This window comes from Paramisgurnus dabryanus, chromosome 15 (genome assembly GCF_030506205.2).
Source record: "Paramisgurnus dabryanus chromosome 15, PD_genome_1.1, whole genome shotgun sequence".
Classification (NCBI taxonomy): Eukaryota; Metazoa; Chordata; class Actinopteri; order Cypriniformes; family Cobitidae; genus Paramisgurnus; species Paramisgurnus dabryanus.
This window is the reverse complement of record NC_133351.1, coordinates 1,491,476-1,508,220: the sequence shown is the minus strand read 5'-3', so window position 1 is coordinate 1,508,220 and position 16,745 is coordinate 1,491,476. Positions and strand designations below refer to the sequence as shown.

The 16,745-nt window shown below is 35.1% G+C and overlaps 1 protein-coding gene across 1 annotated transcript in view; it reads right to left on the bottom strand.

Annotated features, from left to right (window-relative positions):
- The window catches only part of gpc6b (glypican 6b), a 36,216-nt gene that overhangs the window by 14,381 nt on the left and 5,090 nt on the right, over positions 1-16,745 (bottom strand). The window contains exons 2-6 of the mRNA XM_065252376.1: positions 15,755-15,913; positions 13,657-14,048; positions 13,169-13,334; positions 1,230-1,360; positions 269-412 (exon numbers count right to left, since the gene is read on the bottom strand). Of these exons, the coding sequence (XP_065108448.1) occupies positions 269-412; positions 1,230-1,360; positions 13,169-13,334; positions 13,657-14,048; positions 15,755-15,913 (992 nt within the window). The remainder of the gene's footprint in view (positions 1-268; positions 413-1,229; positions 1,361-13,168; positions 13,335-13,656; positions 14,049-15,754; positions 15,914-16,745) is intronic.

The window sequence follows — 16,745 nt, the reverse complement described above, 5'->3', positions numbered from 1 at the left end:
ACCCCCCCCCATTTTATCTTTTTTGCTAATATTTTTTCACAACATATTAATTCATGCGCACTGGGCTTTATGTGAGAGGTTTCTATGCCTGGCAAAATTTTAGGATGACGAAAGTGTCCAAGGATCTTTAGAGGCCATATAAAGTCTTTTAAATCAGAGGGTTAGGTTTAGTTCAGCTGAAGCTATAACATGTCAGCTCATTAGGTTTTGGAACAGGGCCTGTGTCTACTGCGAGGTATTTAACAGTCACTGTATATTCCCGTCTTACCAGGCGGTCCAGGCGACTACCGGCAGAAGTGGTCGGAAGTTCCTCAGGGTTGTAGGGGCTGAAGCGTCCGCTGAACGTGTTCTGGACACCGCGGGCAGTTCTGCTCATTCCTGAAGGCTTTGGTTGTCCACAACCTTGAAAAACCTGCAATTACACGGAGAGGATGTGTTCAGAGAGTCCGCTTGCGTACAGCTGTGAGGGTATCGAGTTACTTTGAGGAACAGAAAGAAATCTGTATGATGGGAACCTGCTATTCTCAGTCACCAGAAATATCCCAAATAAAGTAATGAATAAGACAAAATGGACACGTCCATGTTAGCTGGACTTATGATGTCCATAATTAGATTTATTCTTGAACACCATTATTTTCTTACAGAGTAATCAGGACGGTAGCATCACAGACCCCCCAAAACTCAACATAATCCTCTTTTGAACATTTGCACCTCCTTAATCCTAAATACTTGGTTACAGCTTTATTTTAGAGGCTGTAATCCCTTTGGACATCTGATTGATGTCTATGTACTTTATTTAAATATAGCTGAAGGTCATAAAAATGGCATGCATGCTTAAAAAGCAAAATAGTAAACCTTTGTGAATGTGTCAAACAAAGAATAATCATCATTTAAAAAAGCCAAAACTTGGATAACACTTTTCATTTCATGCCAGTTAATTGCATGAAGATATTTTGTGTTTAAATCAACACACAGTGACCGAGTCAGAATGCAGAGATGTACGAGATTCGTTTACTGGCCTCGGCACAAAGCTGCGCATTTCTGACCAGCCGCAAATATGTTCTTAAAAATAAGACTGGAATTGGCATGACGGGCTTTGGGTTTTGGACCTAACTCCAGTAAAACCCACAGATGGCTAAATTCTAGGCTTGTTTGCTTCTATAGGACTTGATATCACCATGCGATCGTTATGGACAAAACGCAGAGGGGGTAAAAAATACAAGACATACTTGATAAGAGAGCTGCACGCTGTTCTCCTGCATATTCATGATCGCTTCTGATATCTTTACATCTATTGGCTCCATGACCGACTCGATGTTGAAAGGTCCCTCTAGTCTTTCTGTCACGAGTAACATGGCATCTGTCAAAACACAACATGGAAGGAAAATGAGAAGGTTATAGAAGACGGAGAAATCTTGTGTTGGGTGAATGCCTCCTGGTAGTCTACCTGTAGTCAACTGGACCAAAACCTTATGGATAAAGACACGTCTATGTCATATTATATAAACCAAATCACAAAATTCTCCTGAAGAAAGTAGATTTTTATTATCAGAAAAAACTAACAAAATGTGTAACTGGGGCAAGAGCCTTTAAAAAAATACACATTTGCACCTAAAGAGTGCATATTAGTTCCTCTTAAAAAGGGTATCAAGCTTTTTAGTTTTTCTGAAAGTGAATTGCATCATTTAATTTTATTAACAGTATAGCCTAAACCCATTTATTAGAGATGGGCTGATGTATATCATCCAATAATCTGTATTGGTCGATAAAAGCAATTTTTCATGCCGATAGATCTTGTCAATCAAAAGAAAACAGGAAAATGCAATGAATTTGAGCTCTGTGAGTAGTTTAATGTTCAATATTAACTCATTCTCCGCCAGCCATTTCTTTTTTGCCGGCCAGAATTTTTTTTTCACAAAAGTTTCACAATGCCTTCCAGGAAATTTTTCTTCAAAAAATATATAAACATACAATTATATCAAATGAAAGAACAGACCCTCTGCTTTCAAATGAGCAATAAAAAACCTATTTATATATATTTTTTCTCTCTGCTTATAAACTCTTAAATATGGGTATTTTTGTCTCTAAAAATTGTTTTAGCAAAAAGCTGAAAATTACATTTTTGTTAAGGAATTTTGTTAGAGATCCGATTCAGAACGATTATCAAGTATAGAGAGTTTAAAAGTAGTAAATATTGCTTCAACTTTTTATAAATTGGGTGGATAATCACGGTATTACAGATTAACACAAAACCTCATTAGGAACACATTTTTTTAATGCAAACGTTTTTATGCAAATAACTTGTTAATGGCAAGGCAAGAGTTAATAGTCTTATATGAATCAGAATTTGGTTAATGCAAGTTAAAATAACTATCGGTATCGGCAGATATCAGTCTAAATAATTGGTATCAGTGGAAAATAATCCATCAGTGATATCAGCAGAAAAGTGTAATATTGGTGCATCTCTATCATTTATATTTGGGATTTCATGTTATACCCCAACCAGTTCATATGAGATTTTGAGATTCGCTCTTTAACAAGTGAAAAAATTGAAAAAAGAGCGGTCTATTCAGGGATGGATGGGAAGATAAAGCGATGATGTCTAATGCTTCCAGAGGCCCTCTTAATGCCAGCCAACATGACGGGTGTGGCAACAGATCGTCCACAAATATGAGAGAAGAAAACATTCATTTTTGTCAACATCTATTTTCTTAGCCATGGACTCGGTGTTTAAAGATCCAAACGCCACAAAAACCTCCAAACATGATCTGGAGAGACTCAACAGCTGGGCACGGAGACGCTGAGTGAGTTGGCATCATACAGTTTTAATAATACACTGGCTAGACAGCATGACTCCAGTGAGGTGAAGTAAACATCAATCTTAAACATATTATAGATTTCAGTTAACTTTACAAAAGATAAGAAATGGAAAAGGTGTCCTGATAAAAAAAGACTAAAAATCTAAAACATTGATAAATAAATTAGAATTTATCAAATTTATATCATTCTCAATGCTCAAGAATAAAAATGGCACAGACAGTGGTATGAATGAGTTGGTTTCTCTTGTCCAACATTATCCAGACAACATCTGCGAGCTATTAAGCGTTTCTAGATGACACTTGGATCGGTGGCCACGTTCAGCCGCTCTGTCATTACTAAATTTGTGTTTGTTTAACCCCATGATCTCCAGTGAGGCGTAGTGAGATCGCTTAAATCAAACAGCTGTTATTAAACCTCTCTCAATGGGTTCTGCGGGTGTGATCATTCATGTGCAGAATAAAATACATTTTTATTTTTAAAATAACCATCTGATTGATGCAGTTGATTAATTTTTTGTTGTATATTTATGAATCTGTGAGCTGTTACACAAACTTTTATTTGTAAATGATGACATTTGGTGTTTTTGGGCAACTTAAGGTCATTTCTTTTCAGAATCATCCTCATTTTCCATCATTAGGGCTCTTAATCTCTTTGGGTCGGACCTCTGCAATAAAGGAGTCGTTTTCTATCATCTCTCATCTCTTATTCATGAGGAGGTCTTTTCAGGGCACAGGAAGTGTTACGGGCTTGAATTTTCATGAATTGTGAAGTTGTGGCTGGATCCTGTTACCTAATGAAACAAATCATGCAATTAAAAAGAAATGAGCAAATAAAATCAATAAGGATCTGTTTACACTTTGGTAACAAAGGACTGGAGAAAGGGCAAGACTAATTTGTGTGTTTGTCAAATGGTAACGCTGATAAATCTGAATGTAAATTATGACAAAAACAAACTTAAAGAAGCTTTTTAATTGAAATTCAGAAAAATTAGAAAGTACAGAGAAATATTTTGGATTTTGATTAAAACACTGTTTAATGTTATTTAAAGAAAAAATGTCTCCATGCATTTATATACAAAATACAACTGGATTAACCAACATATTTAAATGAATTAATTTAACCCTTTACAGGGCACTAAAATGGCCTACAATTGCACAATGAAGGTGAGTAAACGTGTATTTGTGATTTTTGTCCTGACCTGCTAAAGTTTGAAGAAAATTTAGATAAACAATTCAAATGAAACTAGTTAAAGAAACAAAACTACTAGTCAAACATTTAGATGCAACAGATTCATTTTCTTTCTTACACTTTTTAAATGCCATTCGTAGATCTAGAAATTATGCATATGTATGAATTTTCTTATATGTAAAAAAAGTTGAGTTCGGAGATGTAATCTCAGGAAAAATTGGTAAAACATCATCCGAGAACTTTTATAAAGCTTTTTAACACAGACATGTTAAATTTACTTAAAAATTGGAGGAAAGTTGTAATTTAAAGTAATGTGAAAACAAGAGTACAGTTTAATTCCAGCAAGTTCACTAAACTTAAGTTAAAAAAAATTGTAGTAATTTTGACAATTAATTTACAAATTTTTTTGACACATGCAATAAATTGTGCTGAACCGGGTTCATGAAAGTAAACTTAAATATTTGTTAATAAGATGTCATAGAGGTTTGAGCTCTTATATTTATAAATGTTGTTTTGTTGTAAATAATAATTTTGTGAAGTCCCCGTTCAGGTGATTAGTGTAGCACAAATGATTATGTGTATTCCTTATAACATGTACTGATCATTTTAAGTTAATGTCACTTGAAAGTTTTAGTTTAATAAATTTTATACGCTTAAGTCAAATGAACTTAGATTTATTTTAGTATGTCAAACTCAAAATATTAAGCATTGTTTGTCATTAATTAAAAACAATGAGACGCTTTAAAAGCTGGACAGACAAATATTTTAGTAGTCAATGGTTTCTTACAGTGCACGTTTTATTTGAAAAAGTATAAAGACACTGAATACTGTAAGGACTTTTATTTATGTCGTCTGACATGCAAAACCTCAGTAATGTGCATGTGTGTGTCCCAAGTTTTGATTTGTTGTTTATGTAATGAATATACAGTGATATATTGGACCTACTTATTGCTCACTGAGTTTGGAAAGTTTTGTAAGAGTTTTCTGCCTTCCAGTAATCGCAACAGAGAATCGTTTGTTGAGGAAATTAGCATTAAATTTAAATCAGAAATATTTGCATGATGCTGGAGGTCTGTGAATGGACCGAAGCTCAGCATCTATTTCTGTCACTCAGAGGAAAACTCTCTCTGTACCGCGGTAAATACAAAGCAGAGCTGAGATCTGTTCATATGTAAAACATTTTGTAGATATCAAAAATAAACCAAACCTGACCCTTACATCCCACATGACCCTTAATACCTGACCCTTGTTAAATCCTCAAATTTTACCTGGCAACCATAACAACCCAAATGCTTTAAAATGAGCCTTTCCTGCTATTTGAGGTATTTTAATTCTGTTTAAACATCCCAGTCATGTTCAGCATAAACATGGAAATAAACTCAACATGTTTCTCTTTTTTGGTCTCATCGTGAAGTCTGTGTGAATGAGTTTTAGGAGTCTGATGTTTCAGAAATAAAGACACAGAGTAATCCCCAATCAGAATGATTCAAGGTTTGCTGAGAACTTTTGCTGTGTTTCTCTCAACAAGGGTCACCCTAGGCAACTGGTCAACGTTTTTGAGGCAAGTCATCTCCACATGCACAGACCACTATATGGAAACAATTTGAGAAATGTCCCACAATGCCCAAGTAAACCAAACATGATGCCCAAAATCTGCCTGGAATAAACTGCAAGAGAAATTCTTTGTTTTTGCTTTGAGAGCAGAATCTCTGTGTCTAGAGGATCTCCTCTATTTCTACATTCATAATACTTGCCAATCAAAATATGACGTGAAATAAATGTTTTTATACTGAATGGTGTTTGATTTTTGCAGTTCTTTGCACACTGAACTTTGAATTGATCCTCTGGTCTTTGTGTATGGACACAGCACAGTGACCATATATTGATCACATCTGACTGAAAATAAGACACCTGCTGATTGTCATGGCAACAGCAATCTGCTCTAATGCATGGCTTCATTCACACCTAAAACTAAAACCTAAACTAATCTAAAACATGCCAATGTCATCCTCGGCATCCATTTTAATGCATCTCTGTGTTAAATCAGATCTATGCTGAAGAGATGCACGGGTTGGGGCAGGTAAAGAAATGGTCACTTCATTTGCGGGGTTGGATGGGGCAGGTCATTAAAAACAAAATATAAAAAACATGTATGTTGCGTCTGTATTGCTTATATTAAATATTTGGGAATACATTTTTTTTTTTTTATTCGTTTCATTTAAAGTTACAATATGTAGGCCTATGTAGCAATGTAATTTGAGTGATGTCCTTTAAGCTTTGACCTCACGTCACGAAAGCTCCAAGCAGCTCCTGCGCCAGCCACAACAACAAAATAAATGGAGAAATAAAAGCGAAGATTCAAAACGAGATGCAGGGAAATTAAGGTTGGGAAATCACATTGTTATAAAGGAAACGTGATGTGCTCTATTGTGTAATGACCTTGTGAAATGTTTATGTTAGTATTAAGGATGCACCGATAGGATTTTTTTGGGCCGATACCGATTTAAACAGACAACTTCTGGCCGATGCCGATATTAAACACTTGTATACAATACTATACAGTTGGTCTATTAGCTAGTTTATTTCTGCATCAAAATATTTTTACTGAACATGGATTGGATCTGATTAACATTCAACTGACCAACATAATAAGAGAGGCACAAATTAAGCGAAAACAAATATAATAAGACAGCATGACAACCTTCAAAGGTGGTTTTTGCTATTCAGCATTTATTTTAAAAATGTATTTAAATACAAATACAAAATACTGTGTCTCAAAACTTATTTAAATACAATTCTAGACGTTGCTTTAGTAATACCTGCACTTATAATATTGAGTCATAGTCGCAGCAAATTTAACTGCTCATGCTATCATGTATTTTGTTGTGCTATCTGTCGTTTTTCTGTACTTTTCACTGCTTCTATTTATGTAAAGCTGCTTTGAAACAATTGACTTTTGTGAAAAGCGCTATATAAATAAAATTGAATTGAATTGAATTAACAACATATACTAATTTTTTGCATATAATGGATTTCTTTATGCAGTTAATAAATAAACAATCCGTATCGGCCTTTCTCGTGCTGTTGCCGATATGCCGACGGTTTCAAATTCATCAAAAATCGGCCGATAAATATCGGCGGCCGATACATCGGTGCATCACTAGTTAGTATATTATGTAATTATTGTATGATTTTGTAATTGACACTTTTTTTTTAACGATATATCTGAATTATTTTTTTGAAAGGTCTGACCAGGGACTAGGGTTGCAAATTAACCTATTGGCTAGAAACCTTGCAACACATTTACAGATATTATTATAGATAAGGGCTACCACAATGAATAAAACTGTCAGCATTCTATGATAATGAAGACGATGAGTCGAGGATACACATAACAAAAAGCTTTTACTGAAGTTTAAACACAAAGACATAGCATGTACACGAAGTAACATTTACAATAACCGACGAAGGAGTAACTCAGGGGTGGGGAACCCTGGTCCTGGAGAGCCTCTGTCCTGCAGAGTTTATTTCTAACCCTAATCAAACACACCTGAAAAATCAAATGAAAGTCTTCAGGATCACTTGGAAATGAAATTCAGGTGTGTTTGATTAGGGTTGGAACTAAACTCTGCAGGACAGTGGCCCTCCAGGACCCAGGGTTCCCCACTCCTGGAGTAACTGAACAGGGAGTATAAGTACACAGAGTGATGAGGGAGTAAATCAGAGACAGGTGAGAACAAACTAATCAGGACAAATGAAGACCGGTGCAGTCAATACGGGACAAATGCTGCGTCCGAAACCGCCTACTACATACTATATAGTACGCAAAAAGCAGTAGGCGAGGCGAGTAGTATGTCCGAATACATAGTATTCAAAAAACAGTATGCGAAAAGTACCCGGATGACCTATTACTTCCGGTTAGATTTTGCAGTGTGCATACGATGGACGCTTCACTATCCCATGATGCCCCGGACGAGGAGTTATCCAACGAAGAAGAAGAGGCACGCGGCTGTTTTCGCGCTGAAATGACATGACGTGATGACGACGTATGTCACGTGATGTAGCAACATGGCGGATGTAGTACGTTCGAATCTCATTCATACTTCCAGGATTCATACTATACAGTAACTACTGTTTTAACGCCAAGTAAGTAGGTACTTCATCTTTTTCAGTACCTACTATACAGTATGCGGTTTCGGACGCAGCCAAAGTGTGATAAGCAACCTGGATGGCTATACGTTTTAATAAAGTCTACTCTTTTTTTATTTTTCATTTTATTTTATTATAATTGTTAGTGTTTTAGTATGGTTTAATATGTTAAAATGCATAAGCCAAGCTAATATAAAAAATATGTAAGTAATAAATATTACAATTGAGGCTTTTTGTGATTTTCACAAAAGTTTCAAAAAGTGCCTTCCAGGAAAATTTTCTTCTATAAAATATAAACAATCAAATATATCAAATGAAAAAACAGACCCACTGCTTTCAAACAATCAAACAAACAAACTAAACTTGAAAAAACTTTCATCCCATCAATTTTTTCTCTGCTTATAAACTTTTAAATATGAGTATTTTTCTTAATTTTTTTTAGCAAAAACCTGAAATAATTGCATTTTTGTGGAATTTTGTTATAGATCATGATTCGGAATGATTATCAAAACATACCTGTTTAAAATTAGTAAATAACTTTTTGGTTTCAGTTTTTTTATAAAATGGGCCATCTAGTGGATAATCGTGTGGAACATAGTGCAAATTAACATTCAGTTCATCAACAGTTCATCAGGAACATGTTTTTATGCACAGAGATGGGCATAAATACATGGAAATGTATTTCAAATACAAATACAAAATACTGTGTCGAAAAATTTATTTAAATACAAATACAGTATTTTGTATTTTGAAAATACACAAAATACATGTGAAATTGGTGATTCAGTGCAAGTATCCCTATTATGCTGAAATCTATCTGGGTCTATTTCTGCATGCCAAAAAGCATTTAGATTTGTGCAACTGCTTAGAAACTTTCGTTTTATTTAACATACCTCATTGTTTGAGATATCTTTGTTATGACAACTTGACATAAACCAATACAACACAACTTATAATTATAATTATACATCATAAAATTATAAATCATGAACAATAATTATCAAACTTAAGAAACTACCTAGCTTTGTGGGTTAACATTACATTAAACTGTGATTTAAATGTCATTAAGTGTTAATACTATGTCAAATATTATTAACATAGATGTTCACAAGTCTCTGAGCTCGAGTCCGAGTCAAGTCTGAAGTCTTTGACCTCGAGTCCAAGTCAAGTCTCAAGTCTCGTTGTAACAAATAAAACTCTAATAACAAATAAAGAAATTATAAACATTTATAAAAAAAACAAAGTTGCACATTAAGTAAGGTCTAAAATTAGAATTAGGTACAGAAATTAAATTAAATGGATAATAACACTGTCTTAATTGTACAAATGAAATATTATTATTATTATTTTTGAGCAATAGAAGGGATTTTCTGTTTGTCTTGGGTTGTTTGATTAACATTAATGACACAGATTTAAGTAGGTTAATTGAGGTTACTGTCTCTTTATTAAGAACAAATAAGCCCAGATTGGTTTCTTAAGACATAAACAAAAAAAAATTATTAGAAAAAGAATACTGTGAGATCATTTTGCGTGTATGTGCCTTGTCAAGAAAAGAAAGATTTTATGTTGGCTTAACTTCTGAAACACTTCTCTCTGTATGTGCACTACTGAGGGCACTTAAACGCATGCTCAAACACAGGCAGAGGGCGAATTCCAAACAGCGCTTCAGGAAGAAGATACAGCAGTCGCTTCACATAAAAACGTTACGTTGTTTTTCATTGCTCTATTCAGCAAATGTATGTTAATGGACTACACTACAGTATGACACAAAGTAGCGCAACTCTGGACCTGACTGGAGCTGGACCGGACACACTTAACCGCATGTGCGAACAGAAATCTGCTTACTTGAGCGCCTTTTGCGGTTAAATTGTTTAACCATTTAAAAAATAGCAAGCCTTAGAAACACGTTAATGACAAACTTACCCTATTAAATTTGAATATTAATCCGCAAATCGCATGCGAGCCGAACCGCGGATCCGTCACAGCACTACCCAAAGCTTCAGATGAATGCCACAGCAGCGGCTGCCTGCAGGTACAGTCGACATGTATGTTCGTGGCCGCGCGCGCGGAGCAGATACGTCACGTGTTACGTCGTAGGCAGGTTGTAGGTAACTGAGGGAGCTATGACAGCGAGCTCATCAGACGTTTCCTAAAAATAAACATTGTTCACGAGTCGCGCGGCTCGAGTCCGAGTCGAGTCTGAAGTCTTTGAGGGTCGAGTCTTAAGTCGCACTCGAGTCCGAGTCTCAAACTCGAGTCCCCATCTCTGATTATTAATACTCGGTCAAATAAACATTATGAACTGAAGAATATTCATGATGCTGTTATAAAACTATTTAACAGAGTATTAACACTTAATGACATTTTAATGACAAATTCAATTTGTATCACTGGCAAAAAGTGGTCAGTTATGTTGTCTTGGTTAATGTCAAGTTGTCATAAAGACATCTCAAACAATGTCATCTTTGCAATAAAAATGACATAATTGAACAAATGACACTTAATGACAGTAGTCATAAACGTCAATAAAATCTCCTTCATATTTATGAAACGTGTCATGTCATGGTTATGAATGTGTCATGTCAGCCTTATGAACACCCATTCAAGTAAAGTGATGTTTTATAAAAACATCATAAAAACTTTTTCATGTGTCGTCAAAATGACCCACAACCTAATCAGTTTATATGTGAAGAAATCCACATATTTACAAACTTCTCACGAGACGAGTGTTTGACAAATTAATCGGCAAACTACTTCCTCTCATCGCTGCTTTTTGATGGTTTTGAGAACAATTACTCACGAGTCGCCATCTGTCATTTCACAGAATTATACAACGGAGCGCACGTCAAGCATAAAAGTCTTGTAGGTTTACTGAGGAGCCTGCAGGTTCAGCAGGTTCACGCCGTAGAGAAGAGCCATGCGAATTGCAAAAGTGTAAACAAGGCTTCAACTGCACAAAGCTAAAAAGAAATCAGCAACTGTGTGGTGATTCCACCACTTGCCGAGTCATGTGTGAAAGGGCCTTTATAGGAAAACACCACAGTTTTTCGGTATTTTACTATTTTCTTACCTCAACTTAGATGGATGAATACATACCTATCTTTTTTCAATACGTGCACTTCATCTTTGCACAGCGTGTCATGAATGTGTTAGCATTTAGCCTAACCCCATTTATTCCTTAGAATCCAAACAGGGAAGTATTTAGAAGCCACCAAACACTTGCATGTTTTCCCTATTTAAAGACTGTTACATGAGTAGTTACACGAGTAAGTATGGTGGCACAAAATAAAACGTGTGGATTTTTAAGTGGATGAAAAATGAGAACTATATTGTATGGCGGAAGAGCGCTTAGTCTGGCGCAGTAACATCATCACTCCTGTTAAGATGTTACTGTGCCCTGAGGTCGAAATGCGGCAAACTAAGTGCTCTTCCTCCATGCTTTGAAAATAGATAGTTATGTATTAATTTGTCTAAGTTGAGGTAAGAACATAGTAAAATATTGGAAAATTGTGTTTTTCCTTTAAGTCAAAAGTGTAGGCCTATTTGTCAGCGTTTCACACTCTCTCAGTCGTGCATTAAACTGCCTGCCAACGTGCAAGTGTGAATCTGAATCTCCTTTCGCGACAGTTATAACAACACAAATCACATCACACCCAATAACGCAATCGCTCTTGCTTTTTTCCCACTCCAACATTTTAATTATTGCCCACTTAAAGCTGCACAGATATATTTGCTTACCTGAACTCTGGTGAACTAGTTGATGCATGAAAACAGCACCCTGACTGGTTGACTGCCTCAAAGTATTTTGAGTATTTTAAAAATACAAAAATACTCATCTTAAATGTATTAAAATACAAATTACATTTCATTTTTTTCAAAGGCTTTAAAATACAAAATACTATTTTGTATTTCAAATACGTATTTTAAATACATGTATTTGAAATACTGCCCATCCCTGTTTATGCAAACATTTTCTCTTGACGAGATATAACTTGTCAATGGCAGGGAAAGAGTTAATAGAATGTGCTTTGGCACCACGTTGGAGACCCTTGTTCTATAGAGATGAATACAAACATGTTGAAAATGTGTATTATTGTTATTAAATGACCATGCTGGTTCTATGGTTAAGCCAATGTTGTTGCCGGTTGACATGGCGCTGTAATCTAATAGCTGTTTCCAAGCACTTGTAGGCTGAAATAAATCCTGTTTTGACTTACATTACAATGTTTAGTATGTCTTTTTAATGTTCGCTAGGTGGGTGTTAAAAATAGATACAGTGGTGCAGGGTGGGCCAAATCATTTAATAAAAGTGGGACCCACAGGTTGGAAAAAAACCCGACCTGCGCATCACTAGTATGAGGCACTCTCAGATGAGATTGAAAACACACTATCTCTCTGAACCTGTCAATCACCACCAGACATTAACTCTTTTTCCATGCCATTGACAAGTTATCTCGTCAATTCAGAGAAAACTCTTCCCTGCCATTGATGAGTTTTTATGGCAATCCATATTTCCACTTTTATCCACAAGGTGGTGCTCTTAACCAACTTGTAAAACATTGAAGCATCCACTGATCCAAAACCAGTAAAAATTCAATTTATCTGAATCTGATCTCCTAATAAAAGTCCTTTACAAAAATGCAACTCTCTAGTATTTTTTTAAAGAAACCTACCCATATTTGAGAGGTAATAAAAAAATGTAAGGTCATTTAAAACAGAGCGTTTGTTTTTTCATTTGAGATATTGTATGTTTATACATTTCTGGAACGCATTACACTTTTGTGTAAATCTTAAATGCTGGTGCTGGCATGGCAACTTTTTTAAAACACTGGTTGGGAAAGAGTTAACACATGCCTTTAAATATTTGGGTTCCACTTTAGAGAAACAAAGCTTAAAAGTAAAAAATTTCATTACTTTCAGATTGTGTTTGTGTGATTCTGTGTTTTGTGTTGTAAGTTCATATTTCAGATTTTTTTGACATTTTTGTTTCAAGGTTGAAAAATGATCTTACCAATATACTTGCTCCATTCTGGGTCCAGATCAGCATGGTTGGCCAGGCAGCCCTTCATAACATTTAAACAGTAGTTTTTACAGGGCTTCAATGTCGTCAGGCCATTACAGTAAGGACAGTACAGCATTTTAGTCAAGCCGTTGATACACGTGGAGCTCATGTTAACCTGTGAAGAGATGGTTGAACGGATCATTCATTTGATGCTTAAAATATAAGGCATTCAGAAAATTGAGACATTGCTCTCTGAAACGTACATAAATATGTCCATTAAAGAAATAAATCAACAGAGACCAAATATAAAAACATGCAATGCTCTGATTTTAAAGCAGAGACCTTCAGTTGTGTCAAGAATACAAACATGTCGATCTATTTAAACATTGCTTTTCCTTTCTTGGAAAAGGTAAAGTAAACCTTTCTTTTTCACTCATAAAATCAAACCCATAAATCCGTTTGACAGAACCGTTAACACCTTTCGTTTATGAGCTCACCTTTGAAACTCTGTTAGCAACTTCCCGTCCGACCATCAGGCCCTGAACGAAGGTACGAGCTGTGACGAATGCTCGTGTAATCTGATACTTTAGCTTCTTGGGAACGTCTCCAAAGGGCTTGAGCTCTTCTATGTACTTACTGATACACTCCAGATAGTCCTCAGTGATGATATACTGGGAATTAAGTAACTGGAACATGCGCTCCAGAAGATGAGTCCAGAAATCATTTAGCATCTCTTCTAGATTGACGTTGCCACCTGTGTAGTATCGCTTCAGCTCTGTGAACAAACTCTGAAAGACCTCGGCGTTCTGCATGTAGGGTTTGCCGTATGTACGTATGAACATCTCATTTAAAGATTGCTCCGTGTTCTCAAGCAAATCCAGGAAGAAACCTGACAAACCAAAAGAGATGCAAACAGTCAGTGTGAAGCATTTAACAATAAAAACATGGACCCACTTTTAGTTTCTGTGTCTATTATACTTAAAATATAAAGTTCTAAATACTGAAACAAGTCCGTAGTAACTAACGTAGAGGGATATACTACATTTATTATTTTTTGCCTTCACATCAGTTAAGATTTTCATAACAAAATGGCTTGACCATCATACTGTAACCACACACACTACTGTACCATCATTCAGGTTTTTTCTTTGTCTCTCTACAGATTCACAGTTCCTGCTGTTTTAATTCTGTTGCTGAATCATTTAAACATTTAAGAAAAAATGGCAGATTATTAAAACAACACTTCAAAAATACAATTTATGAAAATCTGATAAGCTTGAAGTGAAGGGTCACCAGTGTCCTGAGATGATAGACATCACTTCTCAGATTTCTTTCTGTTCATTTTGAAGCCATTTACTAACCTGTTTGCTTTTAAGCACTTTGTTTATGACACGCACAAAACACTTCAAATTAGAATTTTTATTGTCATCATAAACGGGGTAAAGGATGTAGAAAGTCTATTTTGTTAGTGAAAACTAAATCCCTCAACACTTCTGAATAAAGATGGGTTACACTAATAACTTCTCATAGTTATTTTAAATTTAATTTATATGTAACAACAATTATGCATAGTCAGCATGCTCTTTAAAATAGATCGTTGAAGTGCTGGATACTGATTCTGGTTCCTTAAATTACTTCCATCCATACAAAGTGAAGAAAACAGGACAGGGGACAAGTCTGGGTATATTTGTAGACAATTGAATTGTCAAAATTATCTATTTTTTATGCCAAAAATATTTTATTTTAGATCATGTTCCATCACCATTAATTTCCTAGCATAAATATATGTATTCATCTTTAATAATGTGTTGCTAAGGACTTCATCTGGACGACTTTAAAGGCGATTTTATAAATGTTTTGATATTTTTGTACCCTCAGATTCCAGATTTTCAAATAGTTGTATTTCTGCCAAATATTGTCCCATCCTAACAAACCATACATCAATGGAAAGCTCATTTATTCATATGATGTATTCATCTCAATAAAAAGACCTTTATAACTGCTTTTGTGATCCAGCAGGGTTACACATGGGCAAAATACAATAAATCCAATTCAATCAGATCCCTGTGTCTTTTTAATAAATAAGTGTTTGCAGAATGAATGTAAAAATAATGAATTGCTTAATGCATGGATTAATTTAGAAACCAAATCAGTAAAAAGAAAACAAACCAACGGCAATGCAAATGTAACTGACTGATGGAGTAAAATCTGATTTTCTGTTTCAGTTTGAGTCATATACAGAAACAATACATGTGACACATGTATAAAATGATATATGTTTTTAGATTGATTTTAAAAATCATTGTCTTAATGTAAAAAGCAACAAATAATGAATGAATGAATATACTGTATCTTCAGCTGTCGCTTCAGGGCACTATTTGTAACAAATCACATTTAATGGACATTGATAAAACATTTACTGTCAATCAGATGTGTGCAAGCTATTGCAATGATTCCTCATGGAAATATTACCTTTGCACAACCATTTTAGAAAAGAAACCAATGCAGGTGTCTTAATGTTTTAGTTATGAAATAAAACAACAGAAACAGAAAGTGAGAACATGCTCTTCATGAATGTTAATAAACAAATCGTACCATCAAACCTTTTATGTCTGGTCATAAATGTGTTCCTCAGATCCTCACTTGTGTCATCTATGAGCTTATCAAAGTCCCGTGTGCTCCTGTGACCGAAGTTCTCCTCCATTACTGTATTACAGCAGGTCCTCTGTGGACCACACACTAGCAGATGATCTCCTGTAAACCACAACAGAGTCGCATCAGATCAAATATCTACTGTCAGTACCACACATCACCAAAAACAAGCAAGCTTTTGTAAGAAAAGTTTACTATTTATTTACTATGGTCAAACTTTATTGCCTCCCGTCCCGTGTGTCTCGCGCTCACTTGTAATTGTCTTTTTCAGAAAATAACAACAGGTGTCACACAGCATTGTTGGGCTTTGAATTATAAAGTCACCATGATATGTAAGTGGCGATCGTCTTATTTTCCCCGTGGTGACGTAAATAAGAGTGAAACAGCTTCTGAAATAAAAAGGTAGGGTCAGTGACCAGAAGTAAAGCAAGATCGTTTCCAGGAGCGGAGGAGATTTTCCTTTTTAATTAAAGATTAAGAGGGCACATGAAAAAAAATGAAGCTCACAGATAAGACATTTGTAAAAAAGTACCACAATATTCCCAAAATATATTAAAAATATTCTTTAAAATCTTCAAAGCTGTAATGCTGCTGTGTTGAGTTCAGTGCCATATGCTTCACCACAGGTGAGCTGCTCATCATTTATAATGAACAAAAACAGTCATTTGATAAAGTTGCAAAAGCTATTAAAATACCATTAATGTGTCATAACTACAAATTTCTTTCTCAGTAGTCTTTCAATAAAGGTATACTTGTATTAATCGATGAGGTTTCTAAACAGACAGTTAAATATTAATTGATTAAAGAGCACATATATGGCCCGATTGAGGATATTACATTTCCTTTACTATAAGTACATGTTAATGATAAAGGTACAAACCCCAAAGTAAACATTTCTTGGACTACAACTAACACACGGATTGTAGGCAACAGT